General features: G+C 44.8%; 5 protein-coding genes across 24 annotated transcripts in view; 2 read left to right on the top strand and 3 right to left on the bottom strand.

The window, feature by feature from the left end:
• Nucleotides 1-127: 127 nt before the first annotated feature.
• On the top strand, nucleotides 128-1135 carry LOC107981791 (venom acid phosphatase Acph-1-like). Its single transcript, XM_032602174.1, has 4 exons — nucleotides 128-135; nucleotides 388-538; nucleotides 612-926; nucleotides 1025-1135. Exons 1-4 carry the CDS (start codon nucleotides 128-130, stop codon nucleotides 1133-1135), a joined length of 585 nt encoding a protein of 194 aa, XP_032458065.1.
• LOC100679248 (venom acid phosphatase Acph-1-like) lies at nucleotides 1033-3835 on the top strand. 2 transcript variants are annotated; one of them, XM_016988442.3, is made up of 6 exons: nucleotides 1033-1607; nucleotides 2238-2339; nucleotides 2545-2807; nucleotides 2881-3037; nucleotides 3105-3437; nucleotides 3527-3835. In XM_016988442.3, the coding sequence occupies exons 1-6, from the start codon at nucleotides 1503-1505 to the stop codon at nucleotides 3680-3682; spliced, it is 1116 nt and encodes a 371-aa protein (XP_016843931.1). In that variant the 5' UTR covers nucleotides 1033-1502; the 3' UTR covers nucleotides 3683-3835. The 2 variants fall into 2 exon arrangements, with proteins under 2 accessions (XP_016843931.1, XP_031776590.1); XM_031920730.2 differs by having other exon boundaries at nucleotides 1148-1607; nucleotides 3505-3834.
• LOC100680103 (tripartite motif-containing protein 3-like) lies at nucleotides 3748-9705 on the bottom strand. Its single transcript, XM_016988402.3, has 10 exons — nucleotides 9461-9705; nucleotides 9230-9372; nucleotides 8467-8738; nucleotides 7976-8095; nucleotides 7685-7906; nucleotides 5355-5485; nucleotides 5067-5284; nucleotides 4640-4992; nucleotides 4488-4555; nucleotides 3748-4410 (listed from the first exon to the last, which is right to left on the bottom strand). Exons 1-10 carry the CDS (start codon nucleotides 9658-9660, stop codon nucleotides 4185-4187), a joined length of 1953 nt encoding a protein of 650 aa, XP_016843891.1. The 5' UTR covers nucleotides 9661-9705; the 3' UTR covers nucleotides 3748-4184.
• Nucleotides 9706-10055: 350 nt separating this feature from the next.
• On the bottom strand, nucleotides 10056-12318 carry LOC100123940 (xyloside xylosyltransferase 1). The gene is made up of 3 exons (XM_001607672.6): nucleotides 11608-12318; nucleotides 11062-11535; nucleotides 10056-10979 (listed from the first exon to the last, which is right to left on the bottom strand). Exons 1-3 carry the CDS (start codon nucleotides 12043-12045, stop codon nucleotides 10773-10775), a joined length of 1119 nt encoding a protein of 372 aa, XP_001607722.1. The 5' UTR covers nucleotides 12046-12318; the 3' UTR covers nucleotides 10056-10772.
• Nucleotides 12319-14755: 2437 nt separating this feature from the next.
• LOC100123943 (protein cordon-bleu) overlaps nucleotides 14756-23172 on the bottom strand; it is an 89882-nt gene continuing 81465 nt past the window's right edge. For 9 of the 19 annotated variants that reach the window (XM_031933769.2, XM_032600270.1, XM_032600272.1 and 6 more), the window contains 12 exons: nucleotides 23058-23069; nucleotides 22610-22873; nucleotides 21159-21209; nucleotides 20115-20918; nucleotides 19016-19225; nucleotides 18221-18418; nucleotides 17552-18148; nucleotides 17163-17473; nucleotides 16989-17083; nucleotides 16500-16911; nucleotides 15835-16416; nucleotides 14756-15752 (listed from right to left, as the gene is read on the bottom strand). In XM_031933769.2, the coding sequence (XP_031789629.1) occupies nucleotides 15735-15752; nucleotides 15835-16416; nucleotides 16500-16911; nucleotides 16989-17083; nucleotides 17163-17473; nucleotides 17552-18148; nucleotides 18221-18418; nucleotides 19016-19225; nucleotides 20115-20918; nucleotides 21159-21209; nucleotides 22610-22873; nucleotides 23058-23069 (3554 nt within the window). In that variant the 3' untranslated portion in view covers nucleotides 14756-15734. The remainder of the gene's footprint in view (nucleotides 15753-15834; nucleotides 16417-16499; nucleotides 16912-16988; nucleotides 17084-17162; nucleotides 17474-17551; nucleotides 18149-18220; nucleotides 18419-19015; nucleotides 19226-20114; nucleotides 20919-21158; nucleotides 21210-22609; nucleotides 22874-23057; nucleotides 23070-23172) is intronic. The other 10 variants (XM_031933771.2, XM_032600304.1, XM_032600285.1 and 7 more) reach the window with 8 other exon arrangements.

The raw sequence follows: 23172 nt of genomic DNA on the forward strand, positions 1-23172 counted from the left end.
GTTTTAAAATCGACTAGCGGTTTTAATCGATAGCTGATCCTTGGCATTGCGTTCTTTGATTAAAGCATACCTTATACCGCATCACTCAGGTTGGCATGGAACGTGAATACAAGCGAGGATTACAAGCATGGCCAGGTATACGCTTACAGTACCAACTACGCCCGCACGAAGCAGTCACTCCAGCTGGTCCTCGCCGGACTCTATAGCCCGTCAATGAAAACGGCTTTGGTAAACAACACCGAGTCGACTCCGATACCCACAAACTACGACGAGAATAAGTTCAACTTTCTCAGGGCCCATGACGCATGTACCACGTATGTTCATGTTTTTTTTTTTTCTAAAACGGGGATGATCGATAATCGATTTTTAAAATTCATTTTTTTACAGATACCACACAATCCATAGACAACTGGAGGAGTCGCCGGAAGTGAAGATGTTCGAAAAATACAACGACTTCGCTAAGGAGATGAGCGACAAGACTGGCGAACTTTACCCGACCACAAAACTGTACAGACTATTCAAAAATCTCAGAGCCGCTGTGACTTTCATCGATGTAGTCTACGAATGGACGATTTTGCAACGACTAAATAATAACAGCAGGTTAATTACAGCTGAGCATGGGCTTGTCCTTGCCCGATTGGTGCAGCAAAGAAGAGCACGAGAAGCTCGAAGATCTCGCGCATCTGTCCTCTTTAATCCGGACGCACACCCCGCAGATGACCAGAATAGTCGCGGGACCAATGGTCCAACAATTTCTCGAAAATATCGAGAAAAGTGACAAAGGACTGGATGGTAAAGAAATATACCTGTACAGTGGCCACGATGTCAACATAGCGCAGTTTTGCAACGCGCACAAGATTCCCGATTACGGCACTGCTCTAATCATCGAGAAGCTCAGGGGACCGGATAGTCAAGTTTACGCGAGAGTACGTCTCTTTTCCTTATTTTTTCGACAGGCGCTGGCGGTGAAAAGTTTATTCCGATAAACGTTAAAGGTTGCGGCTACGAGTGTCCGGTTTGGCAGTACAAGTCACTCGTCGCATCGATTCTGCCGGATGAAGAGTCCAGATCGTGCTTCCCTACTTATCAAACTCAAAGTCTTGTTGATACTTGTTTATCGATAAGTAATAAATAGTTTAATTTAGTTTTACTAATTTATTACAGCCCTGACTCGAAATGTTTTCGTTCGATTTGATTCTGACTCAATCATACCTAGTGTATGAATAAATTACAGCAGAAACTCATATCGACATTACCTGACCGCGGAGCCGTTTTAGTAAAAGAAATATTTTGTTGAGTGTAAAAAAGTGAATCGAAAGTGTTGAACGCGTCACCACAACAAACTTTTATAAGTTGTAAGTAGTAGGTCATTCTAGCGATATATTTCCACGTATTACCGCAAGCCACTGATAAAATCAAAGTTTATATATAAGAACCGAGACTCGAATTTTTCCGTCAGTCGTACAGTCAGAGTTTCATAACCCAACGATCCAGAATAAATTATGAAGGCGATTTTAAGATTTTCACTTTGCTTCGTTTTGCTTCTTGGCTGTGATTCTGCCAACTTTACTTCTCCCAGCAATTTCAAGCTGGAATTACTGCAAGTGGTTAGTACCGATACGAATTCATACAGCGTATTTTTTTATATACCCCAGTGGAAAAAAATGTAATAAATTGTAATGAAACGTAAAAAAATGTAAGAAACTGTACCTTTTTGTTGGATTTCGGACCTTTTTTCTCATACGTTTTTGTACACTTTCATACATTTTCAGATTTGTTAACTTTTTTTTATTACATTTTATTACATATGTTATTTTACCACCTAATATAGTCAATATATTTTTTTAATTATTAATTTTATAATAAAATGTAACAATGCGTAAGAAATTGTAAGAAAAAGTAAAAGGATGTAATATCAGAAGTAAGAAAATAAAAAAGTCGCCATTTTCTTATATAATACTACGCTTACAGACAATTTTTTACATTTTGTTATACTTTTTTACGTATTGTTACATTTGTCGTTTCAAAGAAGAGACCCCCATGAAATCCTGGATCAATGGATTTGTAATAATAAATTGTAATAAAATGTAGCAAACTGTGATAAAATGTAAAAAAGGTCCGAAATCCAACAAAAACGTACAAAATGGTACGATTTGTTACATTTTCTTATATTTTATTACACTTTATTACATTTTTTATTTCCAATAGGGTAACTTGCGTTATTGTTGATATTCTAGTTATTCAGACATGGGGATCGCACGGCTACAAAGACCGAAGTGTACAAAAATGATCCATACATACAGCACTACGAGGATTTGGGCTACGGGGTCCTCACAAAGGTAATATATCAAATTTTATTAGAAAAATTTTCAGCGTTAAATCTTTCACCATACTCGATTTTGCAAATGATATCCAAATTCGCATGATAGGCATAATTATCAATCATGATTACACGTATATATCTATACGATTGGTGTAAATCACTAATTAAAGCTTGGAGCTCGATGAAATTATTTTTGTACATTTAACCGAATTACGCTGAAGGTGGGAATGGAACGTATGTACAAAATCGGCCAGATGCTGAGAGAGCGCTACGATAATTTTCTGGGGGATTACAAGGATGGCCAAGTATACGCTTACAGTAGCGACACCGGCCGCACGAAGCAGTCGCTCCAGCTGGTTCTCGCCGGACTCTATCCTCCATCGAATGAAACGGCTTGGAGGACCGAAATCAAATGGACTCCGATCCCTACAAACTACGACAAGGAGAAGTTCAACTTCCTCAGTTCCATTGACGCCTGCACGACGTATGTTCGACAGAATAGCATGCCTTTCTAAAAATTACTAATATAATAGTCGATTATCGAAAATTCGATACAGTTACCGGCCGATGCAGGGACAAGTGGAAGAGTGGCCAGAGGTGAAGAAAATGTTTGAAAAGCACAGCGATTTCGTCAAAGAAATCCGTAACAAGACTGGAGAAGTCTACAGCCCGACGTCAAGACTGTACAGACTGTACAACAACCTCAGAGCCGCTGTGGGTTGAAAATTTCGTAAATTTAATCTGTCGGTTTATATTCGTAATAATAATGTATAAATTACAGCTGAGCATGGGCTTATCCTTACCCGATTGGTGCAGCAAAGAAGATTACGAGAAGCTCGAAGAACTCGCGCACCTGTCCTACTTGGTCCTCACGCACACGCCATTGATGAGCAGAATCGCCACGGGTCCGACGGTCGAGAAATTTCTCGAGAACATCGAGGAAAGTGGAAAGGGACTGGATGGCAAAGCGGTATACCTGTACAGTGGCCACGATGTCAACATAGCGCAGTTTTGCAACGCGCACAATTTTACGGAAGTACCCAAGATTCCGGATTACGGCAGTGCTTTGATCGTCGAGAAGCTCAGGGGCCCGGACAGTCAAGTTTACGTGAGGGTACGTTTCTTCGCTGATTTCGTTTAATTGTATATTTTGTCTCACGATTTGTCTCTCAATCGTTTAGTAACGAGGATCATTGTTCGCAGTTTATCATGTGGACGGGAGCAGGCGGCGAACTGCTGGTTCCGATAAACGTGAAGGGCTGTGGTTACGAGTGTCCGGTTTCGCGGTACAAGTCACTGGTCGCATCGATTTTGCCGGATGGAGAGTCTAGGTCGTGTTTTCCCACTTGTGAAACTTGAAGTGTTACACAGTGAATAGGTAAACATTACTCGTTAGTTCGGTTGTAGTACAAAAAGACGACGCATCCGCAGTGTTTTACACTATGACAAGTGTTTTATTTTATTAAATGAAAAAAAGAAAAAGATAAATACAGATTTCCCACGAATCAAAACTCAAAAGCTCGACAAATTCGCATGGAAAACAAACAAACCACATCCCTCGACGAGCAACACTCGAGGCATCGGATATAAATCAATGAACCCACCGCATGTCCCCCACCACTCGAAGCCCGGACGCGCTCGTGACAAATTGAGATAAATAATCGCCCGGCGAGGACCCTCTCGAAAGTGGATCTGTCGCACGCAGCCGAGTACAAGTATACTCGACACACTCCGCTCTTCTTTGCCGATTTTTCAAGGCACCGCCTTGCTGCGTTTTCGCCGCGTGGGAGTTTCGTTTTCAGCTCGAGAAGTGGTTTCCACCGTCCAACTTGCAAAATCGACCTGCACTATAGTCGCGATCTCAGAACAACTGGAGCGCGTTGTTGACGCTGTCGGCTACGAGAAGGTCGCCGGAGCTCGGCAAACACAGCAGGCCGGATATCCAGCCGAAGTGAGGGACGTTGGAGCCTTGGCTGCCGAGGACGCGCAGAAACTCGCCCTGGGACGTGAAGACCTGGACGCGTTTGTTATCCGAGTCGCCCACGAAGATGTTGCCCTGCGCGTCGAGCTCCACCACTTCCGGCGACCTGCAAGGACGTTAACGGAATTAGAGAAACGAAGGGGGCGCGCGCGCGCGCGTCGCTTTTTCTCGTACGAGACTCACTTTAGCAGGCCTCTGAATATTCCGAAGCCGCCGATCGTGAACATCAGTTGTCCCCTGTGGCTGAAAACCTGCGCGGAAAGGAAAAACGTATCGTGAATCGTCAAGCTGCAGGCCAACCGCGTGCCAAATGTACGGGTAGGAGAAACGTTCACCTTGATCTTATGATTGCCGGAGTCGGCGACGACTATAGCGGCGTCGGAAACCGCGACATCCGTGGGCTCGTTAAACTCGTGCACTCCGAGTATCGCGGGTATCCTCCTGCCGACCAGCTCCGAGCCCGACAACCTCCTGCTCGGAGCTATGGTGCCCTTGTAGGTGCCGTCGGCCCCGAGGATCTGGATGCGGTCGTTGCGCATGTCCGCGACGTAGAGCCAGTCGCGAGACTGAAGACAGGCGATGCCCCAGGGCGAGTGGAACCGCAGCTCGCCGGAGCCCTTCTCGCTGCCGATGTTGCGGATCAGCTGGCCCTTGCGGTTGTACACGAATATCCTGTGCTTCCATTTGTCTGATGATGCGAGAACAGAGAGCTTATATATTGGGGTAGAAAAGCCAGTTGTTTTTGCGCGAAGAATTGCTGACCTGTGACGAAAAGCTCTTGCCGACTCTCGACGAAGGTGACGCCCTGCGGTGCCATCATGCCCTGGTTCTGGATTCTGCGAACGAGTCGATAAAGCCGGTCCAGCACGACGACTTGACTGCTGCCCGGACAGGCCACGTAGATGTCGCCCCTGCGGGAGTCGATCGCCAGACCCGACGGGCGCTGCAAGTCCGCGTTTCGCAAGTTCAGCAGCTTCGGTCTGGAAATCGATCGGTTCTACTTACTGCATGCACCTAAGTACTGATAGCTGTGGCTTAGACGGAACCTACCTGCCGGCTGCAGCTCGGCTGTCCTTGTCGCGCAGCCTCACCTCGACACCGTCGGGCAGCGTCGACTGCCACGCCAAGCCTTTCGATATCGTCTCCGTGGCTTTCTTGTGCAGATACAGGAAGGTGCTCACCTAGAAGCCCCGAATATCCGAAAATTCAATCGATTCCTGCAGCCGGTCCTTATATACATATATACATACATGTACAGGCGCACGTCCCCCGCGGGCAAACAAGCCGACTCTCCCGAAGTACACGTGTCCCGGAGATATCCGCCCCCGAGGACGGCTCGAAAGTTCGCCGGGCCTTTGTCGCGGGCGACACGTGCCGAAACACGCGGCCCTCTTTGTGTGTGTGCGTGCGTGTGTGCGTGCGTGTGTGTGCGTGGCAGGGTGCGCGCGGCGGACGCAGACAATGCAAGGGGTGTTTGCCGCTTCGGCCTCGATTCGCCGCAATTCGAGGGAGTTGCATTGCTCCACGCGGGTGAGTGAGCGCGTTTGTTTCAGGAGGTGTTTCCGATGGCTTTCTAATTCGGCTGCCGGCGGGCTATTGTTGCCATGTGTTTCGCCGTTTTGCGGAAATGTCATTTCGGGAGTTATACTTTGATTGCGGGCTCTCGATAACGGCTGGATATTATATATACTCGTAGAATATCGAATCGAATTGAGAGCCGCTTAAGCGAAAAATGTCATTGCATAATAGCGCGCCGGCAGCAGCCGTCAATTTCAGGCCGATTAAAATCGTCGGAACACGCCGACTGCAACCGCGTGCAAGCCTAATCCCTTCGAAAAAAGGAGCTTTTAAAAGGCCACTTGCTGCACACGCGCGCGCTGCCTGACTGCGACGTATCGACAGGGAGCGCATCGACACTGCGAGGCGCGAAACTTCAAATTCATACGCGCTCGCCAAGTCGAAAACAAAGTTAAGTTAAGTACCCGCTGCAAATTGGCTTTACACGGCCCGTCATCAGCGCACACACGCGTTCGTATAAACATCGGTCTCTCCCGTACGCGAGCATAATGATACGCCAGTTAGTTACGCGTCAGTTGATTTTCCCATGGGTCCGGGGACTCGAGCCGTAGGTAAGTAGCTGGAGCGCGCAATATGTCGCTGCGGCTAATTTTAGGGCGGCGAGGCGCGTGCCGCCGGCTACTATTCCAGTTTATACACGGCCACTCGAGATCGGGGAATTTTGATTTTTGCGGATCATCGAGTCGGCTATCCGGACTTTTGCCTTCTCCATAAGAGGAGCTCATGCTGATTGTATACACACACATATATATATAGGGGAGGATGTGCTCTCTCGGAGGCTAATCGAGCGTGAGCGATTCGACGCGCTATTGGGCTTTGATTGAGCGCATTTGCGGCTGTTTGCTGCTTTCTTCGGATAATCGACAAACACCGCAACGTGAACTTTCCGGCCTCGGCGAAAAATCTCTCTCTCGGCTCTCCGCACACTTCAGCGACACTCGTCGCCCGCGAAACCTGCAGTTGACTCTTTACGCCGGAGGAGTGCGGCTGACGTAAATTATTAGCCCTGTCGGGGGGGGGTCGTCCGAGCGCAGACCGGGGCGTGGTTTCGCCTCCGCCGCAGTCTCGGTTGCAAGGGTCGTGGGCGTGGCCAGCGCGTATAAGGACGCGAATCGCAAATTGATTCTACTACTACTCATATGCATATGGCGGCTGCAGTGCTCCGCGGTTTACAGCCGGGACAATTGATCGGCGTTTGGAAATTTTGATAAAGTCGCTGGCGAGCTCGCGCAAGTATAGAAAGGCAATTTGTCGCATCTCGAAAGGCCTGAAACTCCGCGAGCGGCTCCGCATAACATGGATCTCCCTCCCTCGCGCAGAGCCTCACCCTCCCCGCGGCCTTGCGAACGACGGCCGTTTCTGCCAGTGGTAATGGCCTGTCAGCGGCAGACTCTCCCGCGAGCACAGCGATTTCGTACGTTTGTTCGCTAGACTGGAAGCTTCTTCGATCGGCCTGTCTTTTATTGTTATCCGGCTCTGATGCGCGCTGCTGTATTATTCTCGGCGCCGCCTATCTTGTACCGCGCGTTCATCACATAATCGATCCGGTGTGTCAATTTGCGTTCGAGGCACTATATGCGTATCGGAAAGTTTTATCGCCGCAGACCTCGCGCGAATTAGAGAAGCGACCGCGCGCCACACTTAGCGAGTGCAGCGAGTCGCGATCGATAGAGCCTCAGCCCGGATTCTGCGGGGGACAGCTATACGCTCGACTTTATGTCTCTGCGGGTCCGCGTATCAGAGGATATACCTTTAAACGTTTGCGATAGGAGTGCGAAGTTCTATAGCTATGTGCATAGTACCTTCTCGCCGTTGTCGGCGATGACATCGAAGCCGACGTCCTTTTGCCTGGCTAGCTCGGCCTGCGAGTTCTGCATGAGCTTCTTCAAGACCCTCGCCGAGTCCTCGGCCTTCGCCCACAGCTCCTCCACCGACGCGAGCTTGCTGTTCTTCTCCTCCGTTAGCGCGGCCAACTTGGCCTCGTACTCCTTACCGATGGCGTCTTTCATGCTCTCCGTTTTGTCCTTCCAATAACGAATTTCCATTATCGGTTGCTTGGCTTTTCAGGAAAATTACTCTCCATATCGATTTACCTTGAATTCGACGACCCGATGCTCGAGTTTGTTGATGCTGCTCTGCAGCTGGTCGATTATTGTTTTGAGCTGGTCCTTCAGCTGAGCGACGTGTTGGGTCTGACAGACGTTACAGAAAACCTAGTCGCATTCGCATACATTGTGTCAGGGAGATAATTTACTCTCTTTATGAGAATAGGCGCTCGTCGATTGCTCGAGAGAATAGAACCGATATAGCTATATATTATTCAAAGATTACATTCGCGCGTATACGCATCCTATACGTATATTGTACGACCATAGATTGGATTTATCTTAAATTCCGCTGATGTTTGCTAAACATTAGAGGCGCGGCAGGCTTGAAAAACGAAAGCGCGTGCCTCGCTCTTTCTCGCACGACATATATAACTATCGACAGCGGCTTATCTCGCGCGAATAACTGAAATTCTCGCGACGAATGCAATGCCTTTGGTATATATGTTTAAAGAAAGCTAGAGCGCAGTTCTCCTCACCAGGTCGCAATGCCGGCACCTGTCGGCGGATAGCTCGCAGCCGGTCAGGCACTTGGCGCACTTGGCCTTCTCCTCTTCCCTCTTTCTGCCGATTAGAGGCGCGAAGTTGACCACGAGACTGTTGGCTTTGTCCGGAACTCGAGCGACGAACGAGCCGTTCTCGACAGCCCGCAGGACCCGCTCGACGCTCAGATTCGTCGGCAGCTTTTCCGGGGACGTGCTCAGCCTCGTCGTCGAACTGCAGACGGGGCAGCTCAGAATTTTTTCCGAGTCTGGGAATGATAAATACCTATATACTCGCGCCGAAGGTGTGAATAAACGTCAAACAGCGTTGGTAAACAATTTTCGCTGCCGGCTTGGTTTATCTCGCTGAGACCATTCGTAAACGGGATTTCCATCGAGTATGAACGTTTTTCCTTCTTCGATACAAGTATATGATCAGCCGCAATCTCATCGACCGCTTTTCGTCGCAAATAGTCGATTATCGAACGAGTGACTCATTGCAGAGTGGAAAAAATTATCGAAAGTTACATCACGGCCGGAGAGGAAGAAAAATAGCCTTTAAGAAGAGGCAGATATTATAGTATAGTCACACTTAACCGATCGAAAGTATCGATAGAGATTAGGCGTTATCACGAGGCTCGCGATGCGGCAGGTGCCTTATCGCGCACGAATTTCAAAATAAATTCAAGCGCTGCCTTCGTTTGGAGGTCCGAGATTAGGCCGCGCTGATCGATTATTTCACAGGGCTTTTGTTACTCACCGTCGCTTATCGACGACTCCTCCAACTTGATTTCGAGACACTTTCTGCAGAACGTGTGCTGGCAATCCAGCATCTTCGGCGACTGCAGCTTCTTCTTGCATATCGGGCATAGTATCATGTCCTCGAGCACCCCCAACGAGCTTCTGTGTGAGAGAGAGAGAGAGAGAGCAAAAATTATCGTTCAAAACAGTACAAGGGGACATAAGAAAGAACCTGCGAGAGCAGTCCCACCTCTGACGTCTCCTGTAACCGTTGCTCCTCCTGAGCGTGAGGATCTCGCCGCCGGCAGCATTCTCGCTCGCGCTCCTCCTGAGCTCCTGCGTTCGAATCCTCCCGTCGGCGCTCTCGTCGTGCCTCTCGAGCTGGCCCAGCGCCGGTCCCATGGACGGGGAAATCTGCTTCTTGAACATCGCCTTCAGCTTCGCCGACATCGTTGCGACGGACTGCGCACTGATTTCCCGAGAGCGTCGATAAAAAATAAAGCCGCCGGGACGATTCGGTGTGCTTATCGCTTGGCTAGCCCGCGCGCGCGCGCTTATTGATCGTAATTACGAGGCTGGTGCGAATCCGCCGTTCAAACATCGAGGCGTTGCGTGCGCGTCTGACACGCCGAGTCGAGATTACGCGGTTCGCGGGCGCGTTCTTATCGCCGGCCCACTGCGTGCTGTGATATTAGGCGGTGAGCGGAGTGCGCGGAGAGGCTGTTTTCGTTTTTCTTCTCGCTGATGCCGATCATATTTATTGTATATTGTTCACTGCGGAAAAAACAAACTGACATTTCATCCTTCAGGATTGATGTAAGTTTGTAGTGAACAAAGCTAGTGGATATGGATACATGTCATGGAATTTTATTGTCGCGATAATACGCTTTATTAATGAATGACAAAAGAAAAGACATTTTTATAATGTTCCCAATAGAAAATTTTTATAATACAAATTGTGCAAAGTCGAATAATGGGCTCGTAATCACAGTTAGTAGAACCACATGGTCGCTATCGCACCCGAACAGCGGTCTTCACCACTTATCACCCGCCAAATACGTTACGAAAAAGGCACGTTGTACGAATATCATGGTTTTTCCATACCGCATCTTAATATCTAAATATTCGTAAAGTACACACATGAATTAAGAATTTTTTTCAAGAACTATCTTTGGAATACTTGTAGGTAGTTCCGTTAAAACTCTTTTTATCCATACTTCTTGATTATCTAGCTTCTGTACTAGTTATTTCTACAACTATCCAATAGTTTTCCTCTCTATAAATGTATGTTGTTAGTTATATTTTTTATCTCGCTTAAAATATAAGGTTTTATAATGGTAATTAGTATGTCATATTTTTGAAGCTCTATTAAAAATGTATACACTTTGTAAACACGTTACAGTCTTCTAAGTATGTAAAACTTTAAATAGCTCTGCTGTAAATCAACGGTTATGTTAATACTTTCATAAGTTCTCTTATCGAGGTATTAAAACATTTTACTTGATTAATAACTAACAATGGTCGGTAAGAGGTTCAGAGTGTAACGTACTTTTCTTCATTTCTCAGTCTTCTGGAATCGGTGTATTGCAATTACCATGCCAGAGCTTTGTCTCCGAATCGCAACGCGAGTAATTGGCAAAGACGTCTGCATAGCCCCGATCCCTCCACCATGTGCACAACTGACGATTCCATCCACAATCTATTGCATGTATGAATTCTGGTCTTTCCATTCCCAGCAATGTATAGAAATCTTGATCTCCCAGGTGTCCCTGTAAAGCAAACACTTACTTTTAATGAGTATTTTTTTTAAAGAATTTTTCAGAATAGAAATCAAAATTAAATATACCTAACCTTAAATTCGTATTTTTCTACTAAATGCTCAACGCTATCCATACTGACAATCTGGTCGTACTCTAAGGATTCCCTAAGTCCCTTCAAATTCAAAAGCACTACTCCGCTGTTGTATCCCGGGTATCCGCCAAGGTAACCAGGTTCTCCGACTATAGTCTTGGGATTTTTACTTCGATATACGTACAATACATGTCTATAGACAGGAGTCAGTTCAGGACCAAGTCCGAATAAAGCTTGTTTTCCAAAATGATCAAACTCCTTAAAAAGTTTTTTCACATCTACTCTGAACTTTGTGTCCGCATCTATCATCACTGCTGTATCTTGATCCTGAGGAGCTATTCTGTGCAAGCCCAGTGACAAGAAGAATAAAGCATCTGAATAATATGTTCCTGGTTTACTGCTAAAATGTGGTGACATCACCGAGACTATATCCTCTATTTCTATCGCTAACTTATGAACATTGTAATATTGCACCTAAAATAATACGCAAACCTTAAGTATTTAAATAAACAATAATGCCAGAAGTAAACTTTATAGTGAGGTTACCTTCATTTTCTTCTTATTGACAAGAAAGTTGTACTCTATAACCTTCTCGGCAATGATCTTACTCTCCTCATCTGTAATAACATGGAAGACAACACCACCCGTCGAGTACTTCAACAGCGAGTCCACAAACATCCTGAACTTCCTTCTCATCGGTGAGTTACTCGTCACTTTAGTAAATATACACCAAACATTATACACTTCTTCTTTCTTCCTCTTTCCGTCTCCACCCAGACTCCCATTTCGCACGATGATATCTTCAGGAGCTAAGGTGGTCGAGGAGTTGAGCTTCTGACTGGATGCATTGCGTGCATCATCAAAGAGGAGGCTGGACACGTCCGTGAGAACATTCGGTGCACGGAGGCAGTAGAGGCCGAAGGTTAGGGCGCAGAGGACAAAAGTCAGCTTCAGGAGTAGCTTGCAATTACGTGAGGGACGCATAACCAGCCACTGCGAGACGAGTCATCGCAGCATCCGGAGAGATTTGGAGGTTAGATGTCGCACACTACGATAGTCCTCAGGATGATAGCTTGCTGTTTTGCTTATGCGGGAGCTTATACGGAGTAGGAGGGATAGAAGCTAACAAGAAGTAAACATTCGAGAAGTGATTAGAGAAGGTACCGTATAGGTACTGCAATACCGCCGTATAGGGCATAAGGTAAGTATATGAAATAACTGCTGTGAAACTGTATGAAAGTGCTGTGTATATGGAGATCGGTATATATAAGGTCGATTTATCGACCGATGATTTATATAGGAGCGGGAAATTTGAAATGTTTGAAATGTTGCTATCAATATAATACGCCTTAGTTAAAGATAATTTAACAAGATAAACAATAAAAGAGATTACTGATAAAGAGGCACAGAAAGGAGTGTGTAAAGGGTATGCAGAAGGGAAAAGAGTCAATTCAGTGTTTCGCTATTAATTTTATCGATTGACTCTTTGAGCTACAATAATAGAATAACGCTTGTACAAATATAGATTACAACTTTGCCATACATATAGAGACCAAATTGACAATTTATAAAATTATTCTCCAGTTACTTCCATTGCCTCGATGAGGTGCAGCAAATCTTCGTTACTGCAATAAGAGAGAGTCCTCTCGAAGAACTCGTCGCTCGGGTCGGCGAATCTCAGAGCGTCGCTCATCGCGACAGCCGCGCTCTCCAAGAGCCTTCGGCGCCTGAGCCCCTGCGCAAGCTTCGCGTCCAGCATTCCCTGGTACAGCGGGAACAGGGCCTTTTTCGCGTCAAGCGCCTTCAGAAGCTCCTTGTTCTTCGCGTACGCCGCCGTCTCCTCTGCGCCGGCGCGCAGAAGATCCAGAAAGGACAGCCTGCGCCCGCCCACGCCTACTGCACCAACTCCTCGGAGCACTGCGGGCGAGAGCCATTGGCTCAGCACCGCCAAGCTTTCCAGTTGTGAATCGCGCAGCGCGAATAGCTTGGTCAGCTGATCGCAAAAAATCTTTGTCGCGTCCTCGTCATAACCCGCTCTAGACCATAGTCTCGGACCGGGACTATCATCCGGGGGGACAACGGCTCGGTAACATCTGGCCGACATCGGCACCGTAATCGGGCATCAGCCTCAGGGTCGAGCACTTGTCAACGTTTGATCCGAACGCCGTGAGAGCGTACACTAGAGGCGGAGAAGGAAAAAACAGATGGACGAGTCCATGTACTCCTGCAGCTCTTTCGCTTGAAGTAGGATCTGATGCATCATGGGGTCTGGTCTGGCTCTGCCTGGCGAGTCATCTCGTTATTTTTCTTGCTCCAGCCGAGTCGGAAACATCAATAATCGATCAACAACTAGATCGCTCCGCGATCCAGAAGCTCTTTGATATCTACGTAGCTGCAGTGCGGATTCGGACAGCCAGATGAAGGGGAGTTTCGCCCTTTGCGTTAACGACGATGACGTCCCTAGTTCTATCCAAACACTCGTCCAACTTGTAAACTTTCATCATTCTACTGAGATGCGCGTCTATGCCGCTCACTGCGAGCCAGTGGCAGTGCGCTGTTCCCGTCTCGCGCTGACCTGGCTTCGGCATCGGCGCCGCCGCCGCGTTCCAGGAGCGACTCGATCAGCTCGTAAGAGCATCTCCTGTTTTAATTGGAGAGCCAAGTGAAGCGGGCTGTCGCCAGTGGCGCCATACAGCTTGTTGCGCAGCCAAGTGACCGAAGTCCGAAATCCGAATCCGCCACATTGCAGACGCGACTACTCTGCTATCCCGATCAGTAGGAGGTTGACGGGAGACTTAATTATCACACGTCTTCGAACTTCCTGATCCCAACTATTTACGATTAATTGTCGAATGTTTGTTGTCGCTCACTCGAGCTGTATGAAACAAAGAGCGAAGAGAACTTTTTCATATCTCACAGGTTTTGTGCGACTTATACTTCCGTTTCTTACGTTTTCCACTCTTTTAAAACACCATAAGTGCCTAACGGCTGCTGCTGCTGCAACTGAAAGCGTCGGAAAACCAGATGTAGAAAATGCAGCAGCCCCCACCCTCTATATAGAACCTCGTCGTCACTGTGTTCTATATTAATACGCATAAGAAACGCTATCAGAAAAAATTCATTTACATTATTTTACATGCACATAATTGTAAAGTCATCCAAATTTAAATAATTCTCGTGCTTTTTAGATTTGCCCCCCACTACGAATCGAAAACAAAAATCGAAAATTTGAAAATAAAGAATGTATGAAAGTAGTTTTATACAATGGGATATTCGTGGCGGATATATAATGAGGCACTTCAATCATATTTGTTACACTTTTGTGTTGCTGCACACTAAAACTCAAATGCTTTGATGCGCACTCGATGTAGATAGATATCTATTTTAAACGTCAGGTCTAGTTTTTTACGCATATAAATAGAACTAGTAGGGCTTTGCCCCTTGCTCGCTTCGCTCACCAACCCCCATTTTAGTTCTGTGTGATTTTTATTTTAAAAATGTTATCTCATGATCTAATAATTACGTTCTGGTTGGTTAAGAATTAAGGATCTTATTGTATTATATAAAATTTGTAGATTATACAAAAGTCAGATTAAATGTTGTCGAAGTCGAAAGAATCGAAAGAAAATGCCTTAGAACAAGAAAATAACGGCCAGATACAAACTTTAAAGGTATATATTAACAAATAACTTGATAATACTCGATAAATATATATATTTTTTCATTTATAACATGTACATGTGGGAATTATCATTGTTTTGTATGTTATCAGTACAATTTACTCTTTTTTCATTCGCTCGCTCTTATACAACATACATACATGCGCTAAATCGTTGTACAATGTATTAAAATAAGATGAGTGTTACCTTTGGTCCCGTTGATAGAATCTTACAGTTTAGAATCATTGATTAGAACATTTGTTAGTAGTATAATAATGTTATAACATATAAAAGTGACCATCGTCGAAAAATCGACATGACTATGTATGTGAAAAGTTCGTATGATCGTCTATACATGTTTTAAGTTTTTTCACGTTTTAGTTTTTTTTTTACAAAAAAATAATATCTTTTTATCGTTGACTTTCGTGCGAGTCTAACTCGCGTTTGGCAAACATTTACAACAGTAGCCGACGATCATCAAGAGAAGTTTAGACTGTTCACACATTCTTTTTTTTCGAAAAAAGGCGAAATCTTACACAACTAACGTACAGAAATTGAGCACCAAAAAGTTTTCTTTTTTTCTTGAAACAGCTATAACGACAAACGTATCCTTCTTCCCAAAAAAGATAACTACTAACACTAATATTTACAGTAAGTAACATCAGATGTATGAGAACAAGGAAAAGGCAAAGCCCGCTCATGCATCGTTTCTATACAAATTTCTCGATCAATTTCACGAAAACAAGGACCTTACGTTAATAAAGAACATTGTTAATACTAATAATAGCAACCGGATGGCCCCAAACGTCTTCAGAATTTCGAACGACGTTTAACCATGCAATTCAATTTCACGTAACCCTAATTCTAACATTATGACTGACTGACAACTATCATTCTTGCTTCTTCATAGACCTTCTTGAAAAGTCTCTTTTTCGCTTCCGGCTTTGTTCATCTTTCGGATTTCTGATTAATTCCGCGGAAGAACTGGCTTTCAGCCTTGTAGCTTGTCCACGTTTAATATTTTTCAGCAGTCTGTAAGTAAAACAACAATTCATGATTAGTCAAAATTTCTGAAGAGAACACGATTCCAACATCAATAAGATCACAAACTTACGCTTCTCAATTTTTGTCGGCCGCCAAAATTCCTGATCGACTCCAGTAGCTGATCCCTAGGATCCGCCTGGACCATGGGTGGGCTCGACTTAGGCCGCGCGTTCACGCTTTTGAGCGTAACTCCCGTAATGATCGGCATCGTCGGCGGCTTTGGCACCGTGTATTCTTTTTCTTTCTGAATTAAACCCTTTGTCGCTGCAGTGGTGACAGTTGGTTTTGGCGCTGAGCCGTTAGTAAACCTAAAGTTCGATGCTCCGTTCGCGTGATGAACCTTATTGTTGTTGTTGTTGGCACCGATGTGGTTGACGTTATTGTTATTTACAGTGTTGTTGTTGTTCGTTATACCAACGACGGAGGTGTACCGTTTGACGGGTGGTACCGGACCATTGGTATTGCGAAGATTATGGTTAAATGTTGTCGTCGTGACGTGCGGCTCGGCGAAACCGTTCTGTTTGGAAGCGATTACTTCCGGCTTGGGCCGTTCGAGGTACTCGGACAGACGGTTGTGTGGATTGCGTACGGGCGGCTTTGGACGTAGACGGACATCTTGACCAAAGGCCTTAGTTAGCTCCCTGAAATTTACCTGTAACGATGAAAATCCGGTCAAATACAAACATTCAAGTATTATAATCATTTTCAGCTTGTGGAAACTCATAACGAACTAACCGAGGTTGTATCAACGCGCGATTCATCGTCCCTCTCAGCCACGACAGGTTTTGTGTGCACAACCATCGGCTCCTTACTCTCTTGCGATGTGACCCCATTTTCCTTTTGCATCCTCTCGCTTTTCTCCTCGACAGTGTGACTACCTCCTCCATTCAGATTGACTACAGTCTTGGCACCGGACGTGCTGTGGTTGGGGTTGTTCTTACCGCCGAACTTGTAGTCTGTGTCGGTCTTAATCTGCACGTTAACGCAGGGTCGCTCTGACCAGCTGCCAAGACTTACCGCTGGTGGTCCACCATACGTGTAGCGCTTAGACGGCTCTTGAGGACGACGGTTCACCCGTAGCTGGACGTCGGGGGTCGTTGAGGAGACTGTTGGAGTTTCCTGTGGCTCTTCACACTGAGGCTCTTGTCTAAACAATTTATAAATCCTCATTTTAGTTTATAATTTTGTCCAAAGTTTAGAAAATGTCTTTTTATCTCATCATACCTTTTCTTTATGGTAAAATTATCACTGGTGCTTTTGTAGCCGTTTTCTTCAGTCGCTTGCGCATTTTTTAATTGCGGTAAAATACTCTTCAGTACCTGCAATGACATAGAGATTAACGCCATTGCAAACCAACTAAACAACTTAAACATTGAACCGAAAAGAAAAAATGCACACCTGCAAGGACTGTAACTGCTTTTCCTTGGAAGGTTCCTCTTGCTTCCTGAGGATATTGTCCCTCCACTGGGAGAACTTTTCCTTATGCCTAGGTATCTCATCGTTAGTGCTCTGGTTTACATTAGCCAGGCTCGTGAATCTCTTGGACGAGTCCTTGATCTCGTAATTCGTGTGATCGTCTAACTTTTTTTCTTCCTTGCTCTTCTCGATCTCGTTGGCACGGTTCTGGAACTTCTCGTTGCTCGACAGCGTGATGTAACTCTTTGATCGGTGCACTGAGACCTTCTCCCTCAGCATATCGTTTCGTTCCGCTGTATAATTGCGAACATGATTAATTTTAAAGTTTTAAAGTTTATCATAACTTTAGTATTGTTAATAAAAATACTTACCAAACTTGGTTCGATCATCGACTAGAGGCACGGAGACTCTCTCCATGCTTTGAGCGCTCTTGATTCCTCCGTTCCAAACTCTTTCCTCGGCATAATCTGCAACAATACTCCTACCCCTTGTAAGAGTAGCAAATGTGCTCAATACTCTGGTTTCACTATGCACAGGTTGTTCCATGTTTTCGAATATGTCCAGACTCTTCTGTCGCGAGTAAGTCGTGATGGTGAAGTTGGACAGATTGTTCTCGACAGGTGCAATCTTGGGCGCGTAAGACTCGTCGTCCCTGGCTACCACTGGTTCTATGATAGGCTTGTGACTATTAATCTTCGTTTCAAGCTCGGATATTACCTCGGCCTTTTTGCTTAGTTCTAAGACTTCTGTGGTAGACAGCTGTGGCGATGTGGTGACAAGTTTTGGCGGTGGTTTCGGACGCACGAAATCGACTTGGTCAACTGATGGGATAGCTTTGACGACAGGCTTTTGCTCCGGCGGTGATGGCTTGGGTTCTGCTGGAGGTTCGATTGGCTTCATAGCTGATGTCGTCGTCTGGTGAACCTCGGCTTCGATAGAGATTGGCTCCCTTACCGGTTGGACTGAAACTATGAGAAAATTAGCTTAAAAGTTACGTTAATTTGATAATTTGACCAGAAAATTGCTAAATGTATCAATACCTTTCTCCTCGACACTAGACTCATTATCGTCGTCTCGGAAGGCACTTGGTGGAGCAGGAATCTGATACTCCCAGTCTCCAATACTAAGATCTTCACCATTGGCTGACACGTAGTCGCTAGTGTCCTGTTGCGATCCAAGAGTCGCGTTGTTGCTGCTCTCGCTTGCCAACGTCGACTGATGATGATTCTCGCGGCTTTCTAAAATTTTTCGGGAGGACGTCGTCGTCAGATTAACTGAATATTCATGACTGACCTGCTCTATATGGATACCTGCGATTGTTTTGATTTTCAAGGTAGAACGCGTGTAGGTGGCGATGACTATGATGATACAAGGAAGTGGGTGGGTAGGAAATCGAACGGACGAATTTTGAGGTATTTAGTGATGATGACCTTGGCATTTACAGTTAGGACTGGAGGAGTTTGGCTATTGCGTCGGACTCGGTTTAACTGGTACTGTCATATATTATTGTTCAAACTGTAGTGCTTTTAAAACAAAGAATTATCTATATTTAGATTTCGTGACTGCTACAATTCGCTATTGTTTTACTGTTTGAGGTAGGAAAATTTTTTAGTTAGCAGTATTGAATGAGAACATTTAAATCTATGTAATCACATAGCAATAACATAGTTGAGAATCCGATGCAATGGCCAAACCTTCTTATTCTAACTTTTAATCTCTAGGTCATCATCACTAAATAAAATGTTAACATAATTTTCCTACAATCTTAAACTATAAAAAAAAATCATAATCCCCCAGAATTTTTCCTCAAACATATTACTGCTCAAATTAATTACCTTTAGCATTTGACACGTTCTTCACGTCCATGACCTTCTCCTCGGCAGCATTGTTCGAATTAATCGTAGCGTTGTTGGCGACGAAATTCGGCACCTCGAGAATCGAGGTTTCTTCGGGTGTAGGCGGCGGCGATGGAGGCGTCAACGAGTGCGACAACGTATCGGAGACTTTCTGAAGAAGAATATCCGTATCTGTCGGCGGCGCTATACCTGAGATTGGAAAATAATTTATTAGAATTTGAGAGAGAAAGTGAAGGTTCCATAAGCTAAATTTTCACCAAAACGGATGATTCGGATGGTATCGTACAATTTACTTTTGTTTGAAGATTATTCAAAGTTGTTCGTTATACTTTAAAATAATAGCCTCGTACGTAATGTTTTGAGTAAAAAAGATGTAAACAGTTTCAGTGAGAATCCTTCGAGTGTCGTGAAAAATACTTCTCATGAAAATAAGACGAATATCGTTCTATTTTTGAATCAGGAGAAAGTCGTCAGTATTGGAGATATTAGTGACATGAATATACAGTTATTCTTGTATTCGTCGCTTTCATTACATTAAGAGACTATAAACTTAGAAACTAAAAATTAATAACTACATAATTATGTCATATTTTAATAATAGTGTTCAATAGCTTAATCAGGTACTAAATTCCACCAAAACAACAATCGAAAATCCATCACCAGCAGTTAATAGTGTGCAAAAGTACCTCGTGTTCAAATAATCCAATACCAGCGACCCTCTTCCATACAAGTTAAAACAAGTGCATATTGAATTTCATTGTAAACATAAAAATTAGTAAGAGAAAGTAATTCGTGTGCAAGGGTCATGCAGTTCGCGCTAATAGTGACAACCTTCAAACCTTATACAACATCATCGATACTAAAATTCTACATTGTGCGTAAATAAGATGTGAGTTGGACTGGATGCTGCACTGAGGATATAAATTACCAACCACAGAGATATTCACAATATACTATTTCGACAGTTATTATCAACTGTCTTATTGATATTACAAAGCATCATAAAAAAGCCCAGCAGAGTAACAAAATAAAATGGAACTGCTCAGTGCAGCCCCTCAACTCGTGAATCTCCAAGCACCTGATCCCGCTTGAATGGACGCCTCGATGCTCTTAGTAGCAGCTTCTCCTAGATTCGGATTCAGCGCAAAAGTGAACGCCTCTCCTTGAGTCGTCAGGTGTCGACTGTGCTTCTCCGCCGGACCAAAGTCGAAGTGGCTCATCTCTGACTGGCTTCTCACGACCTTCCTCTGCTTTTTGCCGTTGGAGTCGTTGCTTTCAAGAGACATGCCAAAGTCGCCGTCGGTATACGGTTCGACGTGGTCACACTTAGGAATCGTGGATATGACAGCGCACGAAGGAGGCTTCGAATCTGTATCATCTGCAAGCTCGAATTTCACCTCTTTTGCAGCTTCTTCAGTTGCAGATTCAAGATGTTTCACTTCCTCCGAAGCTTCTTTAGGACCATCATGTTCGTTCGTGGGAGTAACAGAGTCGTCCTCGAACATCGGTGGCGCCTTAACAACCACATCGGTCACGGAAACCTCATCGTCTTCCTTCTTCTTAACATCTTCGACGAATACCTCGTCTAGAGCCTCCGACATTCTCCTCTTAACAACTTCAACCAGACTCTCATCGTCGTTACTGTTCAACGAGTCGAAATCATGACCCTTGGCTGCCTCGACTATGGAGTCGATTGCCATAGCTATCTCCTCACGTTCGTCCTCCGTCAGACTGGGCAGACCGAAGCTCGCGGATGCAGAGGGACAGGGACTGCAGGAGGCTCTCGAGTCTGGCGGATCTACGGACACTGGCGACGAGGCTGCCGATGGTGTAGGCGATGCTTTCAGGACTTTGCGCGGCTTTGGCACAGGTGGTGCGAGTTCTGAGAGTTTTTTACAGGGGAAAGTTAGATGCTGCGTTGAAAGGTAAGTAAGCGGGGTGAGATTAGGGATGAACGCGCGTCCATGCCAGATCGAAATTGTTTAGTCACTAAAGGCTGCTATAGATGTGATAAATCGTGTCAGATAATCAAAAACAAAGCTGAGTAGGAATAGTGCGGGTAGTAGGTAAAAAGCGTAACTAGACTACATAGTTAATCTAGATGAAGATAATACTCACAAACCTTTGGCTAAAGCAATAGTAATCCTATTTACAATGATTATCGTATGGCATGCTTGAATAATAATAGTACTTATGTTTAGAAGCAAGTTTATGAGTAGTAAGCGCTTGTATATTATATTGTTAAATAATCGTTTTAAAAAATTCAAGTCTTGATATCTTTGGTTTACATAGTTGTAAATTATAAAAGTAAATTTCTTAAAATTATCGCAAATGTTTAAATGCACGATAGAGTTTATCACATTTATAGAATGTATAGAAAATCGATTGGAATCATCTCGGTTTTCATACTTTTGCAACATGTATATTGATTGAAAGTTACCGAATGAATTTGTATTGCAAAACGCATTTTGTTAATCACACTATAATAAACGCAACATGCGGTATAGTATAAAAATACGAAATAAACTTCCAATCATTTTTCAGAACATCTACTGAAAGAAAGGACTGCTAAAATCAATCAAATTTCTTTCTCCATAAAATAACAAAAAAGTTAAAGAACATCGGCGTTAATCACGCAAAAGCACAGTGTATCAAAGTTAACAGTAAAACAAATGATAATCGCTCAGACGAACTCTCCGACTCTGCTTTCTAATATGGAATTCAACTGCATCAAGAACCTATTCCAATTTTCATTCGACTCTTCACGACTGACGAGTCCCGGTGGGGGTGGCTCTAAGATACTAAGCTTCTTCTCAAGGTCGAGCTTCCTTTCACTGTGATCTATAATCGGCAACGAAGGCAGCTTATCGATATCCCCGGGGATCGACTCCTCCATAGGAGCTAACGCGATGTCCTCCGGTTTGGTCGAGATCGCAAATATATGAAGGTTACTCAACGGCGGTGGCAAGAGATTCTTGTCCAAGAGGTCCATCGAGTCAAAGTCCTGACTAGAAGTTATAGCCTCCTTGTGAAACCGGATAAGGTTTAAATCACCGAGTTTCGGGATTCTGCTAATGTCGAAGCGGTTCGAGTGCCATTGCTTGAATCCCCCGGCGTTGAAGCGATCGTTCGTCGTCCGGTTACTCCTCGGCCCCAACGCGCTATCGTTTGCTTGAAAGCTCAAACTGTGCGCAAGGTGTCTCCGAAGCTTGCATCGTTCCTCACACAAATAGTTACCCAAGTGACTTCGAGTAGGACTGTACCTCGTCTCCAGTATACCACATTCCGACTCCAAGTTCAAATTTAAATTCGCGATAGTAGGTACTTTGACGAGAATTTTCTTACTCTGTCTCACACTGCCCTTTCTACAATCGAACCCATCTTGACTAGTACTCGACCCGATTCCGACCGCGACGCTGTTTGGTTTCTGCACTGACCTAACTGACTCTGAGTCCACACGGTCCGAGGAAGACGTCAACGGTGTGACGAATCTCCCCAGGAAAGCAGAGCCTGAGTTTTCATCCTTTTTATCCTCCGAGCCAAAGCTGCTACTCTGCGCAGGATCTAGCTTACCTCTCTTGCCTACTCTAGCGGGTTCTACAGCGGCTACATCTTCGGGCTGCTCGGCTATCGGGCCGCGGACGTGACTGGAGCAGACGATGTCGGAGCTAGCTTTGCTCGCCGAGGCATCGATGTCGGAGGAGGGTTTGGACAGATCCATGTCCGAGGTGAGAGACTCGTCCGAATCGACGATGCGTTCGAGACCCTGGGTGGATATCGCGGAGGGCAGCGGCCGGGCGATCGGCGGGGGCGGCGCTGCGCGCTTCTTGCGTTGACCTATTTGATAATAAAATTTAACATTAATTTTCAAGTTAATGTACTGTCCTTATAATCTAAAGGATTAACGGATATTCAATCGGCTCCTCAATTCAAGCAATATGATAATTATTGTTCTCCTTGAATGAAAATGATTATTTTACATTTTTTAGCATTTTACTACTCAAGCTCGACAAAAACTTACTTGAGCCAGATTCTTGACGTGGCGGCATAAAATGGAATACCACAGAAAAATTAATTTTTGAACATAATCTCCTTATCTTTGAAATTACTTATTAAAAAATCTCATAAAATAATGC

This window comes from Nasonia vitripennis, chromosome 1 (genome assembly GCF_009193385.2).
Source record: "Nasonia vitripennis strain AsymCx chromosome 1, Nvit_psr_1.1, whole genome shotgun sequence".
NCBI lineage: Eukaryota > Metazoa > Arthropoda > Insecta > Hymenoptera > Pteromalidae > Nasonia > Nasonia vitripennis.

Bases quoted from the DNA above. Each gene is read 5' to 3' on its own strand.
- LOC100680103 (XM_016988402.3), bottom strand. From the start codon at position 9,660: ATGTCGGCGAAGCTGAAGGCGATGTTCAAGAAGCAGATTTCCCCGTCC. The intron at 8,096-8,466 runs GTGAGGAGAACT...GAATGCGACTAG, and splicing joins GGTGCCGGCATTGCGACCTG to GTTTTCTGTAACGTCTGTCA. The intron at 5,285-5,354 runs GTAGGTTCCGTC...ATCGATTTCCAG, and splicing joins AGCCGAGCTGCAGCCGGCAG to ACCGAAGCTGCTGAACTTGC.
- LOC100123940 (XM_001607672.6), bottom strand. From the start codon at position 12,045: ATGCGTCCCTCACGTAATTGCAAGCTACTCCTGAAGCTGACTTTTGTC. The intron at 11,536-11,607 runs GTAACCTCACTA...GTATTATTTTAG, and splicing joins TCAATAAGAAGAAAATGAAG to GTGCAATATTACAATGTTCA. The intron at 10,980-11,061 runs GTTAGGTATATT...TTTGCTTTACAG, and splicing joins TAGAAAAATACGAATTTAAG to GGACACCTGGGAGATCAAGA.
- LOC107981791 (XM_032602174.1), top strand. The intron at 539-611 runs GTGACTTTCATC...GGTTAATTACAG, and splicing joins TCAAAAATCTCAGAGCCGCT to CTGAGCATGGGCTTGTCCTT. The intron at 927-1,024 runs GTACGTCTCTTT...CCGGTTTGGCAG, and splicing joins ATAGTCAAGTTTACGCGAGA to TACAAGTCACTCGTCGCATC.
- LOC100679248 (XM_016988442.3), top strand. From the start codon at position 1,503: ATGAAGGCGATTTTAAGATTTTCACTTTGCTTCGTTTTGCTTCTTGGC. The intron at 2,340-2,544 runs GTAATATATCAA...ATTACGCTGAAG, and splicing joins GCTACGGGGTCCTCACAAAG to GTGGGAATGGAACGTATGTA. The intron at 3,038-3,104 runs GTGGGTTGAAAA...TATAAATTACAG, and splicing joins ACAACAACCTCAGAGCCGCT to CTGAGCATGGGCTTATCCTT.